We start from the raw sequence: 26,379 nt of genomic DNA on the forward strand, positions 1-26,379 counted from the left end.
CTCGACGCCGCAGATTGCAGCGTGGGGGCCAGTAAAATGCTGCGGGGAGTGGCCCGCCTCGACCCGCAACGTCGAGATGGGCCCGCCGCATTTTACTGGCGGCGGGACCTCGGTGCGGCACCCCTTCCCCCCCCCGCCGCATGGTGGTGGCACCACAATTAGCATATGGTAAGGAGTACTTACCTATGCTGATTATACCGCCCGCCGCCTCTCCACTGACATTGCTGGATTTTTCATTGAACAGGCAGCCGTCACATGCCGTCCCATTCATGATCTGAAAAGCCAGCGGGTCTTCACTCTGCATTACAGAAGGGAGGAGGGAGGGCGGATACACAGGTGTCTAACTCTGCATTCTTAAAGGGAAGAGTGAGCGGGGATATGCAGGGGTCTAACCCTGCATTCTTAGCTACTAAGTATCATCACCTCATTCCATGACAATATGAAAGGCACAATTCAACATGGTGGCTCCTCATCAGAGCCCTTTCCTATCCTGAGTGGCGTGAAACAGGGTTGTATTCTCGCACCCACACTTTTTGGGATTTTCTTCTCCCTGCTGCTCTCACATGCGTTCAAGTCCTCTGAAGAAGGAATTTTCCTCCACACAAGATCAGGGGGCAGGTCGTTCAACCTTGCCCGTCTAAGAGCGAAGTCCTCAGTACGGAAAGTCCTCATCAGGGAACTCCTCTTTGCTGACGATGCTGCTTTAACATCTCACACTGAAGAGTGCCTGCAGAGTCTCATCAACAGGTTTGCGGCTGCCTGCAATGAATTTGGCCTAACCATCAGCCTCAAGAAAACGAACATCATGGGGCAGGACGTCAGAAATGCTCCATCCATCAATATTGGCGACCAAGCTCTGGAAGTGGTTCAAGAGTTCACCTACCTAGGCTCAACTATCACCAGTAACCTGTCTCTAGATGCAGAAATCAACAAGCACATGGGAAAGGCTTCCACTGCTATGTCCAGACTGGCCAAGAGAGTGTGGGAAAATGGCGCACTGACACGGAACACAAAAGTCCGAGTGTATCAGGCCTGTGTCCTCAGTACCTTGCTCTACGGCAGCGAGGCCTGGACAACGTATGCCAGCCAAGAGCGACGTCTCAATTCATTCCATCTTCGCTGCCTTCGGAGAATACTTGGCATCAGGTGGCAGGACTATATCTCCAACACAGAAGTCCTTGAAGCGGCCAACACCCCCAGCTTATACACACTACTGAGTCAGCGGCGCTTGAGATGGCTTGGCCATGTGAGCCGCATGGAAGATGGCAGGATCCCCAAAGACACATTGTACAGCGAGCTCGCCACTGGTATCAGACCCATCGGCCGTCTCACGTCCCATTCTCAGACAGTACTATGAACAGAGAGGACATCCCAGTGTAGATGATGATTTACTCATCCATGATGAGAGAGTAGTCATTCCGAGAGTTCTGAGACTTGCTATACTATAAAGATTGCACCAAGGATATTTGGGCATCACAAAATGTCGAGCTAGTGCAAGATATTCTGTTAGGTGGCCAGGTCTCATAAAATCACTAGAAGAGATGATATCAAGATGTATCACTTGTGCTATTCATCGTCAGGAAACAAGAGAACCATTGATGTCATCTTCCTTCCCATCAAGACCATGGGAATGTCTTGGGTTGGACCTTTTCAAATACAGAGGTAAAATGTTCTTGATCATAGTAGACTACTACTCCAGATGGATAGGAGTCAAGCAAATTCAGGATCACACTTCTGAAGCAGTAATTACATCATTGAAGGAGACATTTGCAACACATGGAATCCCAGACCTTGTATTCTCAGACAATGGACAGCAGTTTGCCAATGAATACTTTAGAGAGTTCACGATATCATATGGATTTGTTCATATCACCGGCTCACCAAGATACTCTCAAGCTAACAATGAAGCTGGAGGAAGAGTGTGCACAGTGAAAGCATTGCCGAAGAAAAATAATGATATCCAACTTGCACTTCTGAGCTATCGTTCAACTCCACTCAAAAATGGTTGTGCGCCATGTGAACTCCTAATGGGAAGCAGACTGAAAACCCAACTTCCTACTCTCACACACACATTCATGTCGCAAGTACGAGTTGCTGACTTGGACAAAGTGAGGGAGAAAGAGGACAGAGATCATTCCAAACAGATGTGGAACTATGACAAACATCACAAGGCACAAAACCTACCAGTCCTCCAACCAGGAGATGGTTGAACAGATGCCACATCCACGGTGCTACTTTATCAAAACAGAGCATGGTATGGTGAGATGGAACAGGCATACATTGGTGGCTATACAGAAGCAAACTCCTATCCCGGGGAATCAGTCATCTACTAAATTTAATGGACGAAAGATGCTGCATTTATCCACCAATCCAAAGGACAACCCAAATGGTGAACCTCAGTCATCTACAAATTCCACTTGCATAGCAGAGTCTGAGAGACCATTCACAGGACTTAAAACCTCAATCCCCTCTGGAGGGAGAAGAGAAGTCATTATGGTAGACTTGTGAAATTGCCAGAGCGATTGTCCATGTAGAAATGGAAATCAGAGACTTGGGGGAAGATGTAGTTTAATGTGTTATATTAGACATTGGGTTGTTAATAGGTTAATTCTAAGTGGTTAATATGGTAATCATACTGTGTACTTCCTCACAGGAAATGATGTAAATCCACATCATGTGACTCCCTCGTGCAGTCTCGGAAGATGTAAACCATAGCAGTAAGACATGTTTCAATAAAGCTCCTGTTTCTTTTATATCAGCAGACTCTTTAGATATTCTGTATTAAGCTAACAATAAGGGAGCCCACTTCCTGGGAAGCTGCCATGACTCATTCAAACTTCGGCAGTCCCAGGTACCACATCTTTTCATTCCCCGCAACATCCCCCCAACCTTGCTCGCCTTCGGGGTGGATTCTTGAGGATAAGGGCTACCCATTGAAGCCATGGTTTCTGATACCTGTAAGGAACCCCAGTAATGATGCAGAAGAGTGTTAAAATGCCTGTCACAGCTCCACCAGAGTGACCATCAAGCAGGTCATTGGTGTGCTGAAGATGCGTTTCCGCTGCCTCGATAGATCTGGTGGAGCCCTACAGTACGCCGCACAGAAGGTTAGATGCAACTTTGTGGTCTGCTGTGTTCCACATAACATAGCACTACACAGGAGGGAGGCATTGCCAGAGGAAGACATGTAGGAGCATGAAACATTTTCTGACGGTGAGGACACAGAGGGCACACAAGGCCAAGCAGCCGTGGAATATCCTAGCAGAGTGATGGAGGGCAGACATCTTGAGCAGCATGTAAGGGAGGCAAGACAAAGCCTTATAATGGAGTGTTCTCGAAATCTATGACTTGCAATGAATATAGATCTGACCAAAATTCACCATCATGCATGTCGTGTCAAGTTTTCTGCCTCCGTACTATCTTGCCCTCCAGCATGAATGTCAGCATCCAATTCAGCCAATTCCCATGTGACGTCATTTGAGTAATGAAACAATCATGGTCATTGGCATGTTAATGATGTCAGTGGTCACTTTGACAATGTAGTAAGGTGTTTGAGGGGATTTCCGTAGTTACACTCATGCCATGGTGAAATGCTGTTATCCATCAATGAAGGCTGAGGATTTGCACCAATGAACTTTTAATTACATTAAACATGAGATATTTATTTCATCTATGAATACCCATGTTTGCAAAGGTGTCTTTTTTATATGTTTGCATGTGCTCCTGTGGGTACATCCCCTTGCAATAGCAGTTGGACTGGAGGCAGGCTGCTGATCATGATGCCCCTTAGCTTGGGATGACTTCAGCGGGCGACCTTGGGTGCCTGCGGCCTGGAGGGCCCCAGCTGCCTGAAGACTTCCTGCACTGGTGCAGGACTGTTCTCAGGCATCGTGGCTTCTGGAGCTTGGCTCACTGGTGGAGGGGATGAGGAGCCGGTGTGCACACTCGAATCGCCCAGAGGGGAGACCTAAGCTGTGGAGCGCATCCTCTCCTCCACCCTCTCCAGGCTCCTTGGAACTTCCCTGCTTACTGGAGTAGGACCAGAAGCTGGATCATTCTCCAAACTCCTTCTCTCGCCCTGCCACTACTGTGTGGACCTCATGGCCAAGGCGAGGGTTTGCAGATCGTTGCGCATCTGTGGAATGTAGCTCTCCAAGAGGGTTACCAACCTCCTTTTGGATGAAGCCTTACGCTCATATACCTGGGACATGGCAGCAGTCATGGCATGGATGGACTCCACCACCGGCCGTTCAAGACAAGGCATGGCCTCTGACATGTCTTCCAGATGTTGCCTTACGTCTCCCTGCAACTCCACCATGCCCTGTGCTGTCAACACCAGAGAGTCATCATCAAGCTGGGGCTCAGCATGGACTCGGCCAACCATAGTCCTCGACTGTCAGAGGCCTTGGCTGTCTCAGCCTCAGCCAACTGCTTGTGCGCGTATATCGTTCTCTCACCAGATTGTGACTCTGATTGTAAAGCCGAGGTGAAAGTATCTGCACTGGTGGAAGGTGCAGGAGAGTCATGGCACGGTACATCCTCTGAGTGCTCCTCGTCCTCAGAGGTTGTCCTCAGTCTCGGGGTCTGTGCTCTCATGCAAATGGCAACCTGCAAGATACAATGCAAACAGCATATGTGTGGGTCAGGCTACACATATCCCATTAAGGACAGCATCCCAGAGCTAATTCACCATGACTATTGCATTTTTATCTGATCAGCAAAAATCACTCTCTTGCGTTGGGACCCCGTGCTCCACATCTGAGATGGCACGTCCTCTTTGGCTCCCAGCTATTTGCAGTGCCTCCTCTTTAGCTTGACTTACAGGATGCAGGTCAGGCACTCCGCCACCGGTCCTGCCATCTCCCTCCTGTTATGGGCCCTCTTCTCAAACAGCAAGGATGCAGATATTGAACATTGCCAAACTTCAACATCACAGTTCTACTAACGTGGGCACTTCATCAACACTTGGGGATGCTTTGTCTGGCATACTGACTCAACCTGTCATGGATCTAACTTGCTCTGAGGTATTACTAAGGGAGACTTGGTTCACTTATGCAGTCAGTCATCTGCTAGCAATCTGCTATGACCTCCCTGTCTTTGAAATGGCAGTAGCACCCATGTGGCATAATGTGCAGTGACAACCAGATCATACCAAGCACTTTTGGAACGTGGCACTTACCTTTACTTACCTTTTGTGAAGGGGAGGTTGTGTCTCACTAATTTGATTGAGTTTTTTGAGGAAGTGACAAAGATGATTGATGAAGGAAGGGCAGTGGATGTTATCTATATGGACTTCAGTAAAGCCTTTGACAAGGTCCCTCATGGCAGACTGGTACAAAAGATGAAGTCACACGGGATCAGAGGTGAGCTGGCAAGATGGATACAAAACTGGCTCAGTCATGAAGACAGAGGGTAGCAGTGGAAGGGTGCTTTTCTGAATGGAGGGATGTGACTAGTGGTGTTCCACAGGGATCAGTGCTGGGACCTTTGCTCTTTGTAGTATATATAAATGATTTGGAGGAAAATGTAGCTGGTCTGATTAGTAAGTTTGCGGACGACACAAAGGTTGGTGGAGCTGCGGATAGTGATGAGGATTGTCTGAGAATACAGCAGGATATAGATCGGTTGGAGACTTGGGCGGAGAAATGGCAGATGGAGTTTAATCTGGACAAATGTGAGGTAATGCATTTTGGAAGGTCTAATGCAGGTGGGAAGTATACAGTAAATGGCAGAACCCTTAGGAGTATTGACAAGCAGAGAGATCTGGGCATACAGGTCCACAGGTCACTGAAAGTGACAACGCAGGTGGATAAGGTAGTCAAGAAGGCATACGGCATGCTTGCCTTCATCGGTCGGAGCATAGAGTATAAAAATTGGCAAGTCATGTTGCAGCTGTACAGAACTTTAGTTAGGCCACACTTAGAATATTGCGTGCAATTCTGGTCGCCACACTACCAGAAGGACGTGGAGGCTTTGGAGAGGGTACAGAAGAGGTTTACCAGGATGTTGCCTGGTCTGGAGGGCATTAGCTATGAGGAGAGGTTGGATAAACTCGGATTGTTTTCACTGGAATGACAGAGGTGGAGGGGCGACATGATAGAGGTTTACAAAGTTATGAGTGGCATGGACAGAGTGGATAGTCAGAAGCTTTTTCCCAGGGTGGAAGAGTCAGTTACTAGGGGGCATTGGTTTAAGGTGCGAGGGGCAAAGTTTAGAGGGGATGTGCGAGGCAAGTTCTTCACACAGAGGGTGGTGAGTGCCTGGAACTTGCTGCCGGGAGAGGTGGTGGAAGCAGGTACGATAGCGACGTTTAAGAGGTATCTAGACAAATACATGAATAGGATGGGAATAGAGGGATACGGTCCCCGGAAGTGCAGAAGGTTTTAGTTTAGGCAGGCATCAAGATCGGCGCAGGCTTGGAGGGCCGAATGGCCTGTTCCTGTGCTGTGCTGTTCTTTGTTCTTTGAATGCTGGAGGTCATTGACCTTCTTCCTACATGAGACCCAGTTTCGTCAGTGACCTCACAACTACTAACCTTCTCTGCGATCTCTGTCCAGGCTTGCTTGATCAGGTATGAGGATCTCTTCTTGCCATCGCTGAGGAAGAGGACCTCCCGCCTTTGCCTTGCAGCCTGGAGGAGAATAAGAAGGGAGGCATCACTGAACTGTGGGAAACTTTGCTCGGACCTCCAACATGATCAGAAGGATGCCTAGTGGGGCAGCTTGCTGAGTTTTAACTTTTTGGAACAGCACTGAAGTGTTGCTTCAGTAAGCTTCCATAGAATGCAGGAACACAGCGAAGCAGAGTTGGCGGCTTTTAAAGTTGGCAACATGAATGCCATCTCCATTTCCACCCAGCCATGTGATTGGGGGGGCCAGCCGCCTCCATTATACAAAAGGCCGCTGCGTAATCATGGCAGCACGGCCAATCATGGGACAAGCGGGAGCGCCGCCATTTTGCACAACCGCTGCTGCTCCAGGTGGCATGATCAGAATATTCAGCCCTATTGTTTATATAATTGAGAGCAAAGGTTGTACACAGAGGCCTTCAGATGTACATAATACCTTCCCTATGTTCAGCACCACTCCTTGTTGACTTAACAAGATTTTCATAACTCTTCCAACAAACCCAAAACTTCCACTAACTCTGCAAGAGCAAATAGACAGTAAAAAGCAACTAATTTGCATGCTGATTGTGATGTCTTTAAATAGCACTGGTGGTGGTCTCTCATGCTGCTGAATGCATGCTCAGTTGTGTGTGTTTAAGAGAGAGCATTAACTGAAGCAGCAAGGCTCAAAATCCTAGGCCAGGCATCAAATCAGCATTAGATTCTGACTAGTGTCACAATCTGTGCACTCTGAATACCTCCTGCACATGCACGTAACGCCTAAGCTAACACTTCAACAACATGGCATTCAGCGCGGGGTGTTCAAGAAGCGGTCAGGAGCGGAACTAATGGCATTTTTCATATTCACCAGCAACAGTAACACTGAAACTATTGGTGATTTGGAAGCAGGTTTTGCAGCCATAATATCTACAGCCAAAAATAAGTTTTACCATCTGCTGCTTGCCTCTTAAAGCCATGGTCTCCTATTCGGGTTATTTTTCTCTTTCATGCATCTCATCAGTTTACATAATAGAAACACATAAAAACCAAAAGGGATCATCAGCAATAACTTGCATTTGTATTCACCTTTGATGTAGAAAATATCTCTAAGTGCTTTTTCGGGAAGTTGGGGGGTAGGAGTTTGGGGGAAAAAAATGTATGGATAAAAGAATGAATGCTCCAACAGAGAGAGATAGATAAATGGAAAAAAAGAGAGGAAAGTAAGAAAGCAAAAAGAAAGTTTTGATTTTGGAGATCCATTGTAGAAGAGGGAAAAATACAAATCAAACCAAGGCGGAAAGTCGTTCAGGCTCTATAAGATAGTGAGAGAAGTAGAGTAGGGTGATTACTGGTAGTTTATAACACAATCGCATTGAAAATACCTCACATGTCACTGAGATTTCCTTTTAAATATTAAAGTTGTCAAATCTTTGAAAAATGTGCAACTTTTTAGCTTTTTAGGGAAAGGAAATTGTAGGTAAATGGGACGAAACAGGGCTTAAATGATTCTGTATGTTCACTGCTTTACTTCTTGCGGTTCTCAATGTGCAGCACCTCGCTGTGTTTCAGAAAGCATGTACATGGCCTGCCGACTTGCCTCCAAAAGTAGGACTCTGTAGTCAAACATTCGGATTAATAAATGTACATGAGTGTGTTGAATGACTTTCCTTTTGTCTTTCTTCATCTGTGGGAAAGATTCTGAACTCCGGCATGGACTCGTTGGACCAAATGGCCTCATTCTGCACCGTAAATGACTCGATAACTCACCATAAGTCAAGAATTCCTCTGTTCATGGTTCATAGTGACAGCAAAATCATAATTGTGTTGTAAAAGAAAGGAAGAACTTGCAGCACTTTATCATGTCCTCAGGGTTTCCCAGATAGCTTCCTAACCAATTTGTTACTTTGAAGTGCAGTAATTTGTATAATGTAGGCAATGTGGCAACACTTTTTTATTTGTTCATTGGACATGGGCGTCGTTGGCTAGGCCAGCATTTATTGCCCAATCCTAATTGCCCTTGAGGAGGTGATGGTGAGTTGCCTTCTTGAACCACTCCAGTCCTTGGGGTACACCTACAGTGCTATTAGGAAGGGAGTTCTGGGATTTTGCCCAATAATTGGTACACAGCATGATCTCACAAAACAAAAAATAAATGAATGACCATTTTTGTGGTGGTGGTTGAGAGAGGTCTGTTTATCGAGCCATCAGGAGAACTCCCTGCTCTTCTTTGAATAGCATTCACAAACGAGCAGATGGCATCTCCATTTAATGCCCCATTGAAAGACAGCACCTTGGACAATGGAACATTCCATTAATGCTGCACAAAAAGTGTCAACATAGATTATTGGGGTGAAACCCTTTTCTCTCAAGCTTCTCCTGGAGTTATGGCAGTGGAATGGGAGAAGGCCCCCCCCCACTTCCCCCACCAACCTAATATGTTCAAGTGAGGCTTCAACCCACAACTCACTGACTGGCAAGAAAAAGTGCTTGCTACCGAGCCAAGCTGGCAAAAGGATGCTAAATGTAGCCATCAGCAGAAATCAGGAATATCACAGGCACTGCATCCTCTGGGTTTTAGTAAAGCTCAAAGATACAGAGCACTTCAATGAAGAAACTTGTGAGAGAGATATCAGAGAAGAGAGAGGAGGGAGAGGAAGATGAAAGGAACAAAAAAGGCAACTGAGAAGGGAGTGAGGAAATAGTCAGACCTGGGGAGATACATAATGAGAAAAATATGTAACAGACATACAAAAAAAGGGATGGTTTTTTCTCTTTATTTCGGTAGTAGCTAATCATCAATGGGGTGAGACCTCTTTCTGCCTCTTGCCTGCACTTCTGACCCGACCAATTCCTTATGGTAACAATAATTTAAATAAATAGGGCTGGTGATGGAGGCCTATTTAAAGTGCATCTGGGTTATTTGCCTCAGCTTGTGGAAGGGATTGCTGTGGCATTTTGCCACAATGTATCATGATCAGTGGTGCTGGCTAAAGATTTAAAAGAAAACTATGTTCAATTTGAATTTTGCCCTTTGATTAGTACAATTGATTGCACCTTGCCAAAACTCTCTTTAATATTTACCCACCAAACCCACTACCCAGGGTGAAACTAGACATGAGATGCATTAGCATTCTTTGGGTCCAGCATCGCCAAGACACAAATAGTGGGAACACAAACAAAAAATGCTGGAAATACTCAGCAGATCTGGCAGCATCTTTTTTTGTATTCATTCATGGGATGTGAGTGTCGCTGGCTAGGCCAACATTTATTGCCCATCCCTAATTGCCCTTGAGAAGGTGGTGGTGTGCTGCCTTCTTGAACCGCTGCAGTCCATGGGAGGTAGGTACACCCACAGTGCTGTAAGGAAGGGTGTTCTAGGATATTGATCCAGCGACAGTGAAGGAACGGTGATATAGTTCCAAGCCTGGATGGTGTGTGGCTTGGAGGGGAACTTGCAGGTGGTGGTATTGCCATGCATCTGCTGCCCTTGTCCTTCTAGGTGGTAGGGGTTGTGGGTTTGAAAGGTGCTGTCGAAGGAGCCTTGGTGCATTGCTGCAACGCATCTTATAGATGGTACACACTGCTGCCATTGTGCGTCGGAGGTGGAGGGAGTGAATGTTTGTGGATGGGATGCCAATCAAGCGGGCAGCTTTGTCCTGGATAGTGTTGAGCTTCTTGAGTATTGTTGGAGTTGCATCCATCCAAGCAAGTGGAGACTATTCCATCACACTCCTGACTTGTGCCTTGTAGATGGTGGACAGGCTTTGGGGAGTCAGGAGGTGAGTTACTCGTCACGGGATTCCTACCCTCTGACCTGCTCTTGTAGCCACAGTATTTATATGGCTACTCCAGTTCAGTTTCTGGTAAATGGTAGCCCCTAGGATGTTGATCGTGGGGTTTCAGCGATGATAATGATTGAATGTCAAGGGGAGATGGTTAGATTCTCTCTTGTTGGAGATGGTCATTGGCTGGCACTTATGTGGCGCGAATGTTACTTGCCACTTATCAGCCCAAGCCTGGATATTTGTCCAGGTCTTGCTGCATTTCTTCATGGACTGCTTCAGTATCTGAGGAGTCACGAATGTTGCTGAACGTTGTGCAATCATCAGCGAACATCCCCACTTCTGAGCTTATTATTGAAGGAAGGTCATTGATGAAGTAGCTGAAGATGGTTGGGCCTAGGACATTACCCTGAGGTAATGATGTCCTGGAGCTCAGATGATTGACCTCTAACAACTACAACCATCTTCCTTTGTGCTAGGTATGACTCCAGCCAGCGGAGAGTTTCCCCCCGATTCCCATTGACTTCAGTTTTGCTAGGGCTCCTTGATGGTTAAATGCTCGGTTAAATGCTGCCTTGATGTCAAGGGCAGTTACTCTCGACTCACCTCTTGAGTTCTGCCCTTTTGTCCATGTTTGAACCAAGGCTGCAATGAGGTCAGGAGCTGAGTGGCCCTGGCGGAACCCAAACTGACTGTCACTGACCAGGTTATTGCTAAGCAAGTGCCGCTTGATGACACTGTTGATGACAACTTCCATCACTTTACTGATGATTGAGGGTAGACTGATAGGGTGGTAATTGGCCAGGTTGGACTTGTCCTGCATTTTGTGTACAGGACATATCTGGTTAATTTTCCACATTGCAGGGTAGATGCCAGTGTTGTAGCTGTACTGGAACAGCTTGGCTAGGGGCGCGGCAAGTTCTGGAGCACAGGTCTTCAGTACTATTGCCAGAATATTGCCAGGACCAATACCTTTTCAGTATCCAGTGCCTTCAGTCGTTTCTTGATATCACGTGAAGTGAATCGAATTGGCTGAAGTCTGGCATCTGTGATGCTGGGGACTTTAGGAGGAGGCCGAGATGGATCATCAACTCGGCACTTCTGGCTGAAGATTGTTGCAAATGCTTCAGCCTTATCTTTCGCACTGATGTGCTGGGCTCCCCCATCATTGAGAATGAGGATATTTGTGGAGCCACCTCCTCCAGTTAGTTGGTTAATTGCCCACCATCATTCACGGCTGGATGTGGCAGGACTGCAGAGCTTAGATCTGATCCGTTGGTTATGGGATCACTTAGTTCTATCTATCGCATGCTGTTCATGTAGTTTGGCACGCAAGTAGTCCTGTGTTGTAGCTTCACCAGGTTGACACCTCATTTTGAGGTATGCCTGGTGCTGCTCCTGGCATCCCCTCCTGCACTCTTCATTGAACCAGGGTTGGTCTCCTGGCTTGATGGTAATAGTAGAGTGGGGAATATACCGGGCCATGAGGTTGCAGATTGTGGTTGAGTACAATTCTGCTGCTGCTGATGGCCCACAGCGCCACATAGATGCCCAGTTTTGCATTGCTAGATCTTTCAAAATGTATCCTATTTAGCACGATGGTAGTGCCACAGAACAGGATGGAGTGTATCCTCAATGTAAAGGCGGGGAAAGAGAAATCTGTAGAGAGAGAAGCAGACCTAATGTTTTAGGTCAGTGACCCTTCATCAGAACAAATAATGGGATATGCTCCCATATTTAAACGACCTATTCTACATCCAATATCACTTCTGGAGGAAACGATAGAGATATAAAAAATAATTAGAATGGAGCAGAGGCAGAAAAAACAGTTATAGAAAGGCAGATAAATTTTATATAGTATGTTATTACATTGAAATGTCAAAGCATTTCATACACAATCAGGTATTTTGAAGTTAAATAGCAGCTGTTGTATTGGCAAGAATGGCAGACAATTGGAAACACCCCACATAAAGCAATGAGATGAAAGATCAGTTCATATGACAATTAATTTTGGTAGTGTTGGCTCAAGAAATAATGTTGTTCAGAATACTTCTTTGAACTGGTCCTTATTCTGTCATTTCATCCAACAATACTCCCTCAGTACTGATCCTATAGTACTCAACAAAGAGAGTTTTTATCTGTCTGTAAGCAGTGCAACTGTAGTAAATTAAATGATACTTTGTTGGATGGGTAATTTTTTAAAGTGTAAAATGAAATCAAAATAAATGAGGAAAAAACTAATTAAATTGTCAGCTTTTGTGCCACATCAAAGGTTAAGATAATTCCAGCAGTCAAGAAGATAACATGTTTCAATAATGCATTCATTATAATGATAAATCAGTAAATTATGTTACTGCCCAAATGCTTTTATGACTTACCATAAAACCCATTTCCAGTTGCCAGTTTGAGTTTTGAGATTTAGCCTTCAGCTATAAATAATTCATATGAGAAGGTCACGTATGGACTTCATTCTTTGTTAGTCAAATGTACTCCAACTCCTGGAACATGCCCAAAAAACAATGTAGCTGCTACTTAAAAATGAATTAAACTTGGCCTCATTATTCAGTATGCAACATGGGACCTTGGCCAAGGAGAAACTGCTATATAGATGCTCCACTCATTTAACAGGATGCGGTGGTCGATAAATTCATTATACCTGAATTAAGAGTCTTTGTACTGATTCGATTAGTTCTACAACTATCTGCTATCAGATCAATGTCCCTGCTGAGTACAGTAAGGGTATCAGCTATTAACATCCATAGTTCACACACAAGTGTCTGCAACGCACCATTAACATTCATTTTTCTAACACCCTGCCCCACCCCCACAAAATGTGTCAATCAAATTTGAGTTCTTAACAATGCGATCACGTCTTTGGTCCACACAGTTGACTGAACATGATAAGATCATCAATATTCTCTTTGTATCATTTTGCTTTTCATTGGGATTTGACATGCAGAAAGTAGCAGACATCATCAAAGTGATCTTAAAACCTTTGTGACCCAGTATCCTGTTCACTTACAATGTGCAGTTCCACATGTTGGTGGCAGTTAATAGTGCCTGAATCAAAAGAGTTGCACTGATTTTAATCTGAATTGTCCCTGACTGCTCACCTTTGTGGGAGAAGATGGTCTAACTTGTACATATATATCTTAATCCTTCAGCAACCCTCTCACCCTGCCCATTGCCAAACAAGATAGCATGTCGGAAAAAGATACAATGTTTAAAGACACCTCTGGGAGCTTGTGCAGACAGAATTCACAAGAAAACCACTGTGACAACCTGACAGTGAACGGCACATCCAAACTTGAGCAGGTACCTATAAACGTTTATCTTTGTATAGAATACCAGATTTAATTGGTACTTACTGAGCCTAGAAACTATAATAAAACTATAATAGAATCACTGTATGACACATTGCTTCTTTGTTACTAATATAAGATTGCAGGACAGCAACTGAGCTGTTCTTCTTACTTGTTGCCTAAAAGCTTCAAATATTTTGACTTTGTTGACTTTCTTCACAGTTATTAACATTGATCTTTGGCTGAACTTTGCGAAATAGCTCTGATTGAATTTGGTAATGAACAGCTATGCTAATTACTAACATTTATTTTTTCACTGTTGTGTATTCAAGACAATTTAAGAAACTTCTTTCCGGACTGTCAAGGTGTAATACAGTGCTTTAATTCAGGTGTTAATAAGCATAATGCTTCAGAAATCCTTCACCAGCTGTTAGTATTTAATGTATCCAAGCGTATTAACTATTAGCATTTCTCACAAAGTCATGTTTGATAATTTGAACTGAGCATATTTTGAGAAAAAAACCCTCCATTTTGCTATTTAATCCAGTGCTAACCAATAACAATGATCATCTGTTTGCTTGGTGGTTCACAAGGGCTCAAGTGCATCTTTGAACATAAGAACATAAGAACTAGGAGCAGGAGTAGACAATTCAGCCCCTTCAGCCTGCTCCACCATTCAATACGATCATGGCTGATCTCATCTCGGCCTCAACTCCACTTTCCTGCCCGTTCTCCATAACCCTTCAACCCATTACTAATTAAAAATCTGTCTATCTCCTCCTTAAATTTACTCAATGTCCCGGCATCCACCGCACTCTGGGGTAGTGAATTCCACAGACTCACAACCCTTTGAGAGAAGTAATTTCTCCTCATCTCTGTTTTAAATCTGCCACCCCTTATCATAAAACTATGACCTCTCATTCTAGATTGCCCCACAAGAGGAAACATCCTCTCTACGTCTACTTTGTCAATCCCTTTAATCATCCTATATACCTCAATTAGATCTCCTCTCATTCTTCCAAACTCCAGAGAGTAAAGGCCTAAATTGCTCAATCTCTCTTCATAAGACAAACCCTTCATCTCTGGAATCAATCTAGTGAACCTCCTCTGAACTGCCTCCAATGCAACTACAGCCCTCCTCAAGTAAGGGGACCAAAACTGTACACAATACTTCAGGTGCGGTCTCATTAATGCCTTGTACAGTTGCAGCAACACTTCCCTACTTTTATACTCTATTTCTTTAGCAATAAATGCAAAAATTCCATTTGCCTTCCTTATTACCTGCTGTACCCACATACTAGTTTTCCACGATTCATGCCGGAGGACACCCAGATCCCTCTGCACCGAAGCACTCAGAAGTTTCTCTCCATTTAGATAATAATTTTCCTTTCGATTCTTCCGACCAAAATGGATAACGTCACACTTATCCACGTTAAACTCCATCTGCCAAATTTTGGTCCATTCACCCAACCTATCCATATCCATTTGTAAATTTCTTATTTCTTTATTGCAACTTACTATCCCACCTATTTTAGTGTCATCTGCAAATTTGGCTACAGTACCTTCTATCCCTGCATCCAAGTCATTTATATAGATTGTAAATAGTTGTGGCCTGAGGACTGAACCCTATGGCACCCACTAGTTACATCTTGCCAACCAAAAAAGGACCCATTTATCCCGACTCCGTTTTCTGTTGGTTAGCCAATCCTCTATCCAAGCTAATAAATTGCCCCTAACCCCATGTGGTCTTACTTTGTGTATTAACCTTTTGTGCAGCTCCTTATCAAATGCCTTCTGGAAGTCCAGATATACTACATTTGCAGGATTCCCATTATCCACTTTATTTGTTACATCTTCGTAGAACTCTAGCAAATTAGTCATACATGATTTACCCTTCATAAAACCATGCTGACTCTGATGGATTGCATTTTGACTTGCTAAATGTCCTGTTACTACTTCCTTAATGACGGATTCTAACAATTTCCCAATGACAAATGTTAACTTAGATTTAACTTTGAGTTAACTTAGATTGTAAATAAGCTCTAAACAATAAGTAAAGTATATGGTGATATAGCAGGTTAGTACACTGTCCTTTTAGCCCTGAAATACGTGCCTGGAATTTGATCAGGATTTCTCCTGATTAGTTGTCACAACTTTGGCGAAATCCTAAATAAGCTGCATAAACAGGGATTTTTGCTGCAGTTAGAACAACCAATTGGAAGAAGCTGCAAAGAAATGCAGTGATGTATTTGAATCTAGCAGAAGCTGAGGACTTGAAAATCTCATTTCTGGGCGACCTGCAGAGTGTTAATAGAAATAATACAGCTGGAGGCAAAAGTAAAATGTTGCAATCTGTCATTGATTGAAACAATTGTATGAGAGTTTGGGTACCAAAGAGACCTAAACAGGTATTATGAAAGAAGCTATTGTGGCTTAACAGGTCATCTCAGAGACAATAAATCAACGCTGTAATAGAGGCCTGAGATATATATAACAGCAGCATCAAGTTTCCAAAGCTAAGAAACAATGAACAACTGATCATCAAGGAATTTAAAATGAGCATACATTTAAATCAAACTCTACAACATGGCACGTCTACTACTTGTGATTAATGTATGTTGACCCTGGGTACTGAACATTCTTATGTCAGCTGTGGTTCAGTTGGTAGCGCTCTCGACTCTGAGTCAGAAATTTGCGAGTTCATAGTCTCACTCCAGAGACCTGAGCACAAAAGTCTAAGCCAATATGGAGAGAGTGCCGCACGGTCAGAAGCGTTATCTTTTGAATGAGATGTTAAACCGAGGCCACATCTGTGCTCTCAGGTGAATGTAACAAGATCCCATGGCACCATTTTGAAGAAGCGTAGGGGAGTTATCCTTGGTGTCCTGGCCAATATTTATCCTCAATCAACCTTACTAAAAATCATCTGGTCATTATCACTTTTCTGTTTGTGGGAGTTGCTGTGCACAAATGGCCTGCCACATTTCTTACATTATAACCGTGACTACACTTCAAAAGCAGTAAACTGAGACATCCTGTGGTCATAAAAGGCACTATGTGCATGCAAGCCTTTTTCTCTTTTATGCAAGGTCTTTCATTGTGTATTTTAAATACCATCATGTTAGGTGAACGGAAGCTTCTGAATTGACATGGAAAAGAAGTCACCATCAAAGCATTTATTGTAAGAAATATTTTCATTTATACAATTAGTTGAAATATTTCAAAGGGCTTCACATTTTTTGTTAGAATGTATTTCCTGCTGCTGTATAGGCAGGTGTGACAACCATTCTGCACCTGCAACATCGCTAAAACAGCAACAAGAAGACCAGTCATTGCTGATATTGGTTGAAGGATGTATGTTAGCCAGGATCCTGGGAGTTTTTGTTCAAATACAGTCTACACCTAATTCAAATTGGAATTGTGCCAAAAACAATTCCATTTTATTAAATTGCTTAATTCAATCTTTTCAGACACAATAACTTAGTATTAAGAGGAGTAGACTATAGTGCTCTGGGACTTTTAAAAGCCACAAGTGCAGGACTTTGATTAAGGTCTATTCCACAGCATTGCAGTGTCAATCTAGATTATGAGCTCACATCCCAGTGTGGAGCTAAAGCTCACAATCTCCTGATCCAGAGGCAAGTATGCTAACAATGAAGTCAAGTTATCATTTGAGGAATATGGCACTGCTTATGAACATGCTTTATATTTCATATAGACTGCTTTCTTTTCCTACAGTTCATTTGATCGTTTTATAAAACTCATATGAATCTGTGTGGAGGACCAAATAAGGAAATAACTCAAAAAATACAAACAGAAACGCTGGAAATACTCAGCAGGTCAGGCAGCATCTGCAGAGAAAGAAGCAGAGTTAACGTTTCAGGTCGGTGACCTTTCATCAGAACTGGCAAAGGTTAGAAAATAATTAGGTTTTAAGCAAGTGTGGGGGGGGGGGCGGGGTTGGTGGTGTTTGGTGGGGAAGAGAACAAAAGGGAAGCTGTGTGATAGGGCAGAAGGCAGAAGAGATTAAATAACAAAGCTGTTATGGGTCAAAGGCAAAGAGCGTGTTAATGCTTGTGGTGAAAGACAGAGCATTAGTCCAGAGAGAGTGTTAATGGCAGAGTAATGAGCAATGCTGTACACATGAAAAAAAAGGCACATGGTTAAAAAATAACATAAAATAATAAAAAAATGTAAAAATATAAAAAAAAGCCAGTCATGCTCTGGAATTGTTGAACTCAAGGTTCTCTTCCCCACCAAACCCCACCACCTCCCCCAACCTTCAGTTGATTAAAACCTAATTCTTTTCTAATCTTTGCCAGTTCTGATGAAAGGTCACTGACCTACAACATTAACTCTACTTTTCTCTCCACAGATGCTGCCTGACCTGTTGAGTATTTCCAGCACTTCCTGTTTTTATTTCAGATTTCCAGCATCTGCAGTATTTTGCTTTTATATAACTCAAAAAATGTTGTTTAAGCCAAGCCGATCCAAAGCAATGGCAGATATAGTGAGTTACCAGTACTTACTTATACAAGTTTGCAACTCACTACAATATAAGTAGTCACCAAGTGTAGGGGATGCAGCATCTCAACTGGTTGTGGGTCTATTCAGGAGATGGTACCTTAGACTAGATAATTCAGATAATCTAATAGATGTAGAGGTCAGTGGCCTGGCATCAAAGTGTTTGGAGCACCAAAAAGGGATTAAATATGTTGTGGACAATTTACATGCTAAGGTGAGCAGTGGGTTGAAAAGGATCACTCTTTGACATACATAACACTCAAGACCAGCGATTACCTTCAGTCTGCCACAAAGGAGATATCACCAGCTAAGGTGGTTACAATGGAAACCTTAATGATCCTGTGCCTCATGACATCTCTTTTGTTTCATGGTGTCTGTTATTTAATGCTTAATACATTAACTATTCTTACAGAATACCACCAGCGGATAATCTGGTGGTCGAAGGAAGGGACTTCAGTTGGAAGCATGTTAAAATTCAAGCTAGGAACCTATGGTTGATTTTGAAGAACCCTGATCTTTCACTGCTTAATGTAATCCATGCTTTGGTACTGTAACTGCTGGAAGTATTACCATTCCCTCCATCATAGACTCATGGCAAAGTGAAAATCTCAATTTGATAATCCACCTTCTATCAATGGTACTGCTATCAGCAGGGTAGCTCAGGTAGCACTTCCATTAGTAGTTTGACTCTCGGTGAGCATTATGTGGATTGCACATAGAAAAGCCATATAGGTACATTTAGCATTCATTCAATTAATTCAATAAATTAATTTGAGCCACTTTTTTGGCTTTGCACGAAATGTTTTACATATGTAATTGACTGGGCATAGAGGCAATAATAGGCTGACGTTCATGGAAATTAGTGTAACTGTGACAGTAGGAAACAGGAAAACCATCATATTACAAGGCAATTTGATTTATCCTGCAGTTGGTATCTATGATTAATTGTTTATGCTGGTGGAATGTTGAAGTGGTGTGCTAATGGGTGTCGCCTTATGTCTAGCCTTGACATGAGATTCTTCCAAATGAAATAGTCTACAATCATAGCTTTACAACTTTCCTTGCTAATGTGCCTCAATTACTGGTGCAGATTGTTGGATTATTTTTCTTGGATGGCCGTAGCTTGGAGGAGTACCTCAATGGTTTTCAAAGATGCTTCGTAGTGACTAAGTGATATTGAGGTGCAGATTCTTCTCAGTGCAGCATACACAATAACATTTCTTCCTGACTTGTCTGGCTCATGCTGTAAAGCATTTATGAATGATCAAGGGACAAAAGTCAGAGCTTGGAGTCCCATGATATTTGTTTTATTGTAGTGCAATGTATTTTGAGTCTTTCTATGCTATATTACCAACACTCTGTGTGATTTACAATGGGGTCATGAACAAGCTGACAGTATTTTACCAGCCCTGTGGAGGTGGGAATGGAGGCGCAGTGGGGGAGAGGGGGTGTCTGATAAAATGGCATGGGCCCACATGGGCCGTCTCCCATACATGTACCTGCCGCTGACCAATTTTACCAGATGCGGGTGGTGAGATGAATCAGTGGCTGACAGGTTGACAGTCGGCAGGTAATTAAGGTTGTTAAATAGCCAATTGCCAGGTATTTTCCTATCTTTTCTGATTTTACCAACGGTGCACAGGATACACAGAGGGCTGCATTTTATCAGCTTGCCAGGAAAAGTGCGCGGCTGTTGCACGAGATGTCCACCACAGAGCCACCACAATATTTCGCACGGCGGCTCATTAACATGGACGTGGCGGAGCGCCTACCTCCAATGATGTAGAGGGGGCGGGCGCTTCGTCCCCGGCAACAGCTTCCGGTGCCACCGGGCAGGCGCGGGCGCCATTTTTAAAGGGCTTCAAGCCCTTACCACCAATTGTATCGTTTAAAGGTACAGGTTTTGCATCAAAATGAAATAAAATTTTATTTACACTTCCAATCCCCTCTCCCAGCCCTGCAATGTTTAATCTTTGACCTATCACCTCAAAAATAGTAAGCATTCACTCACAACTTTTCCCTCCCGAACTTTATTCCCTTTGACCTTCAACCCTTTCCCACCATCCCGCAACCAATCGCGTTGTTTTCTGCATCTCCGCCCCGAACTGAAAAATTCACTCTCGCCTCCACTCCCCACCAAATGGAGATCCGAATACGCGGGAGTTCTGGCCAGCCCCCGTAATATCAGCATGGGATGGCCTTCAGGACTAGGTAAGTGCTTTTGCATGTATTTTAATTTATTTGAATATATCGATGAAGGCTCTGCCACCATGCGGTGGGGTGGGGGGACCGCCTCGTGGCCTCGCCATCACCGGTAAAATGCAGCGGAGCCTTCTTGGCATCGAGGTCCGTGGCGGGCCTCTCCCAGAGGTATTTTTTGAGCCCCCCTGCCATGACCCCTGATGTGGGGTGGCTTATAAAATTCAGCCCAGAGGGTCAGAGTCTCACCTACTCAAAAGAGGTGAGATCTCAGCGGTAACTGAGTTGTGGAGGGAACTGGCAGCTGCACTGTGAAGCTGGCTGCAGGCTGTATCTTCAAGAAGTGACACTATCAAGTTTGGAGGCACAAAGTGAAATGCTGCTAGGGGAAACATGTCTTCCATGTCCACAGCAGGCACTGGAGACATTATAAGGTTCTTGAGAGGCTCATTGCAGTGGAAGTTTTTTTTGGCTGTGGGGTCTATGCTTTCCGACTTTGACTCCTCCAGTTAAGAGGAGAGTGACACAGAATTGGGGATGCAGCCGCATGGAGTGCCTATGCAGCTGCCAGGGGAGCTCCACTGGCTTAAGGAAGCCACTGGACGTGGATAAGGTGGGCGCATAGGGGCAAGAGAGCAGCCCCATGGTCGCAGAAGGCATTTCCCAGCACCGACAGAGGCTCAGCTTCATGGAGATGTCCAAGCACCAAAGTTTACAAAGACTGCATCTCTCTAAGGAGGTGGTGGCAGAGCTGTGCTGTATGCTGGAGCAGGAGTTGACGACAATGCCTGTAGCCTTAAAGGCGATGTTTACACTCAACCTTTTTGCCTGTTGTTCATTCCAGGGATCGTCTGGACCTTTATGTGCTATCACTCAGTTAGCAGCTCATTGTTGTATAAAGGAGGTCATGGATGCCATGTAGCATTGAGCTGACCAATATATTGTTCACAACTAATTGGTTAATTAGGCCGAGAGAGCAGCTGACTTTGCGGCCATGGCTGGATTTCCCCAGGTGCAGGGGGTCATTGACTGTAGTCATGTAGCTATCAAGGCTCCCTCAGAACAGCCAGGTGCCTTTGTGACAGGAAGGGGTTCGACTTCCTCAATGTTCAAGTGATCTGTGATCACCATAAGCAGAAACTGAAGGTATGCGTGAGATTTTCAAGAAGCTGCCATGACTCCTACATCCTTAGACAGTCCCAATTGCCTCAGCTCTTCAGGCCACCCAAACATGTTCATGGCTGGATACTGGGGGACAAGGGGTATCCACTGAAGACTGGCTGCTGACCCCTGTACGCAACCCAAACACACAGGCAGAGGACGCATACAACCGCTGCCATATGACTACAAGGGCCACCATTGACCTTTTGAAGATGAGGTTTAAATGCCTTGATAGACCTGGGAGAGCCCTGCAATACACCCCCTCATGGGTATCCTGTATCATTTTCATCTGCTGCGTATTGCACAACCTGGCATTCCAGTGGGAGTAGCGCTACAGTCACAGAATGACAGTAAGTGAGCAGCATCCTCAGAGTAGGAAGATGAGCATGAGGCAACTTAACAGATGTCACGGGGCCCAGCTCACCGGGTAGTGACAGGGAGACTCACAACTCTCTGATCAGCAGACGCTTCACATGAGGACAAGTGCAAGGGGTCATCAAACCAAGAAGTTCTCTCCCAGATGTGGCCTTGCTGACCTTTTATAAGAGACCCTTACTATCTCTTTGTACCTGTCAGCACTATATGCCAAGGCCTTCTGTCAACACAGGTGCTCATGAGATTCTCACATTTACACACTGTCCACATTTGATCCCACATCTGGTCACTGCCAACTGGTGCAGAAAAATAAATACACAAGTTGTTATACATTGAATATCAAGACCTTTAAAATCATTTAGCATTAAAAACTTCTGCAGTTAACAAATTATCACCCAGTGAAACCCAAGTGCTAGTCCATGCATTTACACGCTCGCTTACAGTCACTTCTATGGAGTGCACCACCTCCCCCCCACCCCCCCACCAACACCCGCCGCCCCACCGCACCTGGAATGATGTGAGGACAGCTTGCTGCCTTTCTGGCTCCAGTGCATTAGATGACTGTGACCTGCATCCTCTGGGGGCCTGAGCCTTACTGGGGCCCGGCACATTCGAACCACCTGTATCGGTGCAGGGGTTGCCTCAGTCATCAGACCATCATGCAGCATTGGTGTCATTGTCAAAGGGGCCAAGGATCTGCCTGCAGCTATTGAAGCATCTTGAGAGGAGCCTCATTGCCTTTAGCCTGCCCCTAGTCAGCCCTTTCAGGCCCCACATGCACTCCCATGGTTGCCTGGATTGGCTCAGCTCATGACAATGAGGAGATGTGTGGCTGACCCATCTTGCCCTCAGATTGCTCCATAGACCTCATGGATGAGGCTTTGCTATGGAGATCTGTGTGCACCCTGTGCATCCACTTGGTGGTATGTTCCATTTGTCTCTCCATGAGGGTGGACACCTGCATTCACATGTCAGAGATTTGGAGCCGCTCATGGCAAGGATGGACTCCTCCATCAATTGTGCATGGGACTGCACTGTGTATGGAAACACCGACAGATGTTCACACATTTGACACTGCTGCTGAAGCATCTGCTGCTCGCTGATGACACTCAAGGCTCGCCTTCTGCATGGAGCTGAGCATTGCTGGGCCTCTCCTCACTCCTCCGAGGGGATGTGACCAGAGCTGTCACTGCCTCCATTACCTCCTACTGCATGTCTGTGCCGTGCTTATCAAATTGTGCCACCTGTTCTACATGTACAATGGAGCCCACCCATCCGATTGTATCTACGCTGATGGTGGGTGCGCTGGAATAAAGAGCTTTCATCTCTTCTTCATCTGTTGCTGTACCTGATGAGGAGAAATGATTTAGGTGAAACAGCAGCTCCTTCAGCCAACCCATGGTGCCTTCCCTTTATCAGGTGCTTCCAGTAGCGGGAAAGGCCCATACAGGTGTATGTGTAACAGTGATCATTAATGTGAAAAATACGAGATATGAACTCCCAGACCAATTTAACAAACTAGACAACAATATTTCATGCCCTAAGACTATTGTTATAAAAACTGAAGTAAAAGAAATCCCCAGTTAGCTAAATAGTACTTTGTAAGTAGCTGATACTCCCACATTAAAAATAAAGGTATTTTCTTTACTTATGCAAACACTTAAAAACCTCACACCACACTTATTCATTACTGTTACACCAATATGCTTTATTGAATGAGAATTTTCTTAAATCCGCTGACTGGAGATCTGAATTTTTATTTTTTTAAAAGGCATTTTAAAAAGACCAGCTAAAAGGATGACTTTGCTGGCAGCTTAAGTTGGCTACCGAATTTGCAGCACTGTAACCTACATTGCAATGCTTGTGAGGAGGGAGACGAAATGTCTGCTTATGCCCCAGCAAGAACCAAGACCCAGGATGTTTAAAGGAACAACCTGTTCTTTTTAGCAAGAGAGAAATACTGCTAACTGCTATGTTTGAATCACTGAGTGACTGTCGTGTGACAAGCCTGTCCCATTTGTGGTTTTCAGCGTATGTTTTTCTGCAGCAGAGAGAGGAGAAGCAACTGGACTCTGACACATGCAGACCCAAGTGGGGTTCATCTCTCTCTCTCTCTCCATTCCCGCTTGAAAGCTTTCATATCCTGTCTGTTGACTGAACACCTTTGCATACTCCGGCTACAATCAGAAATACCGTTGGAGGAAATCATCTGCATTGCTGTCTCCAAGAGACCCACCGAACCAATCATTTACCTCTTCAAACTAAAAGCCTCACGACCACCGAATTCATCTAGAAGTCAGCTGAATCACCAAACTCCACAGATTGTATACCTTTTTTTTCTATGTACTCTAATTCAACCAATCTACCTTTCCCCACTCTTTAACACATTTGTGTGTGTGTAAACCTCCAGAGTGTGTGTGTGAGTGAAAGTTGGCATATTGTTTATTATTTTAATTCATTTTATTTCGGTGCAATAAAGTTAACCTCTTTGTTAACTCAAGAACATCTGTCCGATTGGTTCTTGTTATGATCATAGCAAGTAATTAATCAAACACCTACTGAATTGGCCAGAAAGAATTAAACCTGTTATGGTCAAGCAAAGAGAGGGAAAAGAGGGAAGCTCTTCGACCCCTCCTCACTTGACTGTAACAATTACACAGTTATTTCTAATGACAAAATCCTTTGCGGTTAAAAGTCCTAAACTCCTCCCAGTTGAAATGGGTTGGATCTCTCAGACCTTTCAAAAATCAACGTTGTCTTTGCTCACTTCTCCGAGCACTTCTGACTTGGACATCCGTGGATAATGTGATTTCTGGTGATCCCGTGGGCATTTTACTCCTCTCCAAGCTTTGACTCTCAAAACAGGTTCAAGCTTTCACAGCCTTTTGCTGTATATCTTCAGAGAGCAGGCATTCTCTCTCTCTCTCCAGCTGCCTCCGCTGGGTGTCTTCTCTTACAGATTGCCTTGAGGCCATACTTGGACTCCCTTCTTACAACTTGTCTTGAGGCCACAACCATTGACTCCTCTTACAGCCCATTTTTCTCCTGAAAGTCTGTTACAATTGTCTGGACTTAGAAGCCAATAGTTTATTGTTCTGCTCCAAAATGTAGAGACCATAAGTCTGGGTTCCCAAAAGCACTTGGGCCTTTCACTGTCCCCAGATGGTAACATCTGCTTGGTTCATTTGCAATTTCTCAATTACTGACTCCTTGTTTTAAGACCTGAAAGTCTGGGAGGGTGAAACCCGTTGTTCTTCAGTGGTTAGTGCTGTACTCTCTGTTTTCCAGAAGGGAATCTTTGTTCGGCGCTCTCTGTTGTCCTAGTTATCTCTCGCAGAGTGGAGGTGAGGTCAGCTGACCTCCTGGACTCCATCTTGAAGTTTTGAAAATCACAATTTTTAAGACAATCATTTTACAAGGCCCAGCGTTCATAACAGCTCACACATGGGGCTGGATTCTATAGAGCCCTCGATCTCGGGATCCATGGCAGGGGGAAGATGGCCCCGGACGAGGCCCGCCAAGGACCTCGATGCTGGCAGGGCACGGCCTGATATTGCCGGCCAAACGGCAATGGGCCCACAATTTAAATATTTATGTAAATTAAAATACTTGAATTAATTAATCTCCCATCGCCTCCTAATGTCCCACAAAGATCTGCACCCCGCCTGGGGAAACGAGGTTCAACACCAGTGGGGAGTGGGAAGTAGGTAAGTTTCTCAGTGCACAGGGTGGGGGGGACAGGTCAAATTAGTGTCGTGGATGTAGGGGATGGTGGGAAGGGTTATAGTTTAAAGTTTGTGCAGTTGGGGGGGAAGGTCAGATTGTAAAGGTAAATGTTTTAGGGGAAGAGGGCAAATAATTATTTAATTGTTATTGGAGGGGTGGGAATGGGGCAAAAGAGAGGTATTTATTTAATTTCAATAAATATTTCTTTAAATATTTAAATCTGCCAGTCGGGCTAACAGCCCTTTAAAAATGCGTCAGTGCCTGCGCACAGGCAGCTGATGCCATTGCTGAGGACAGACAGCCCGCTCCCTCCACGTGATTGGCGGGGCGGGGGTGGTGAGTGGTGGCCCATCCCGGCTATTTAAATGAGTTGCCGCGTTTGGAATCGCAGTGGCTCTTTGGCATGTGGCCCGCACGGGCAGGCCGTTATTTTCTTTGCCTGCTGCCGATTGCAGCGGCAGGCTTATAGAGTTCAGCACATGGTCTGGGAATGATGGACACAACTATTGCTTTACTCACTCTTCATAGTTTCCACAGCTACCTCACCATTAATGGCAGGCTGCCCTACCATAACCCATCCAGTCTCCATGGCCTTCTCCCCGCTCGGTGTCACCAAGGCAATGGAAGGCATTCCACATGTGGTTCGTTGACCCTCCCTGGCATTCTGAGCACATTTTCCTGCAAGCACCGACAAAGAACAAAG

At 44.6% G+C, this 26,379-nt stretch overlaps 1 protein-coding gene across 4 annotated transcripts in view; it reads left to right on the forward strand.

Moving 5' to 3' along the window:
• myo16 (myosin XVI) overlaps positions 1 to 26,379 on the forward strand; it is an 878,535-nt gene that overhangs the window by 343,786 nt on the left and 508,370 nt on the right. For all 4 annotated transcript variants that reach the window (XM_068034136.1, XM_068034135.1, XM_068034137.1 and 1 more), the window contains one exon: positions 13,554 to 13,704. In XM_068034136.1, coding sequence (XP_067890237.1) covers positions 13,554 to 13,704 — 151 coding nt within the window. The remainder of the gene's footprint in view (positions 1 to 13,553; positions 13,705 to 26,379) is intronic.

Source organism: Heterodontus francisci, chromosome 6 (assembly GCF_036365525.1).
Source record: "Heterodontus francisci isolate sHetFra1 chromosome 6, sHetFra1.hap1, whole genome shotgun sequence".
NCBI classification, from domain to species: Eukaryota; Metazoa; Chordata; class Chondrichthyes; order Heterodontiformes; family Heterodontidae; genus Heterodontus; species Heterodontus francisci.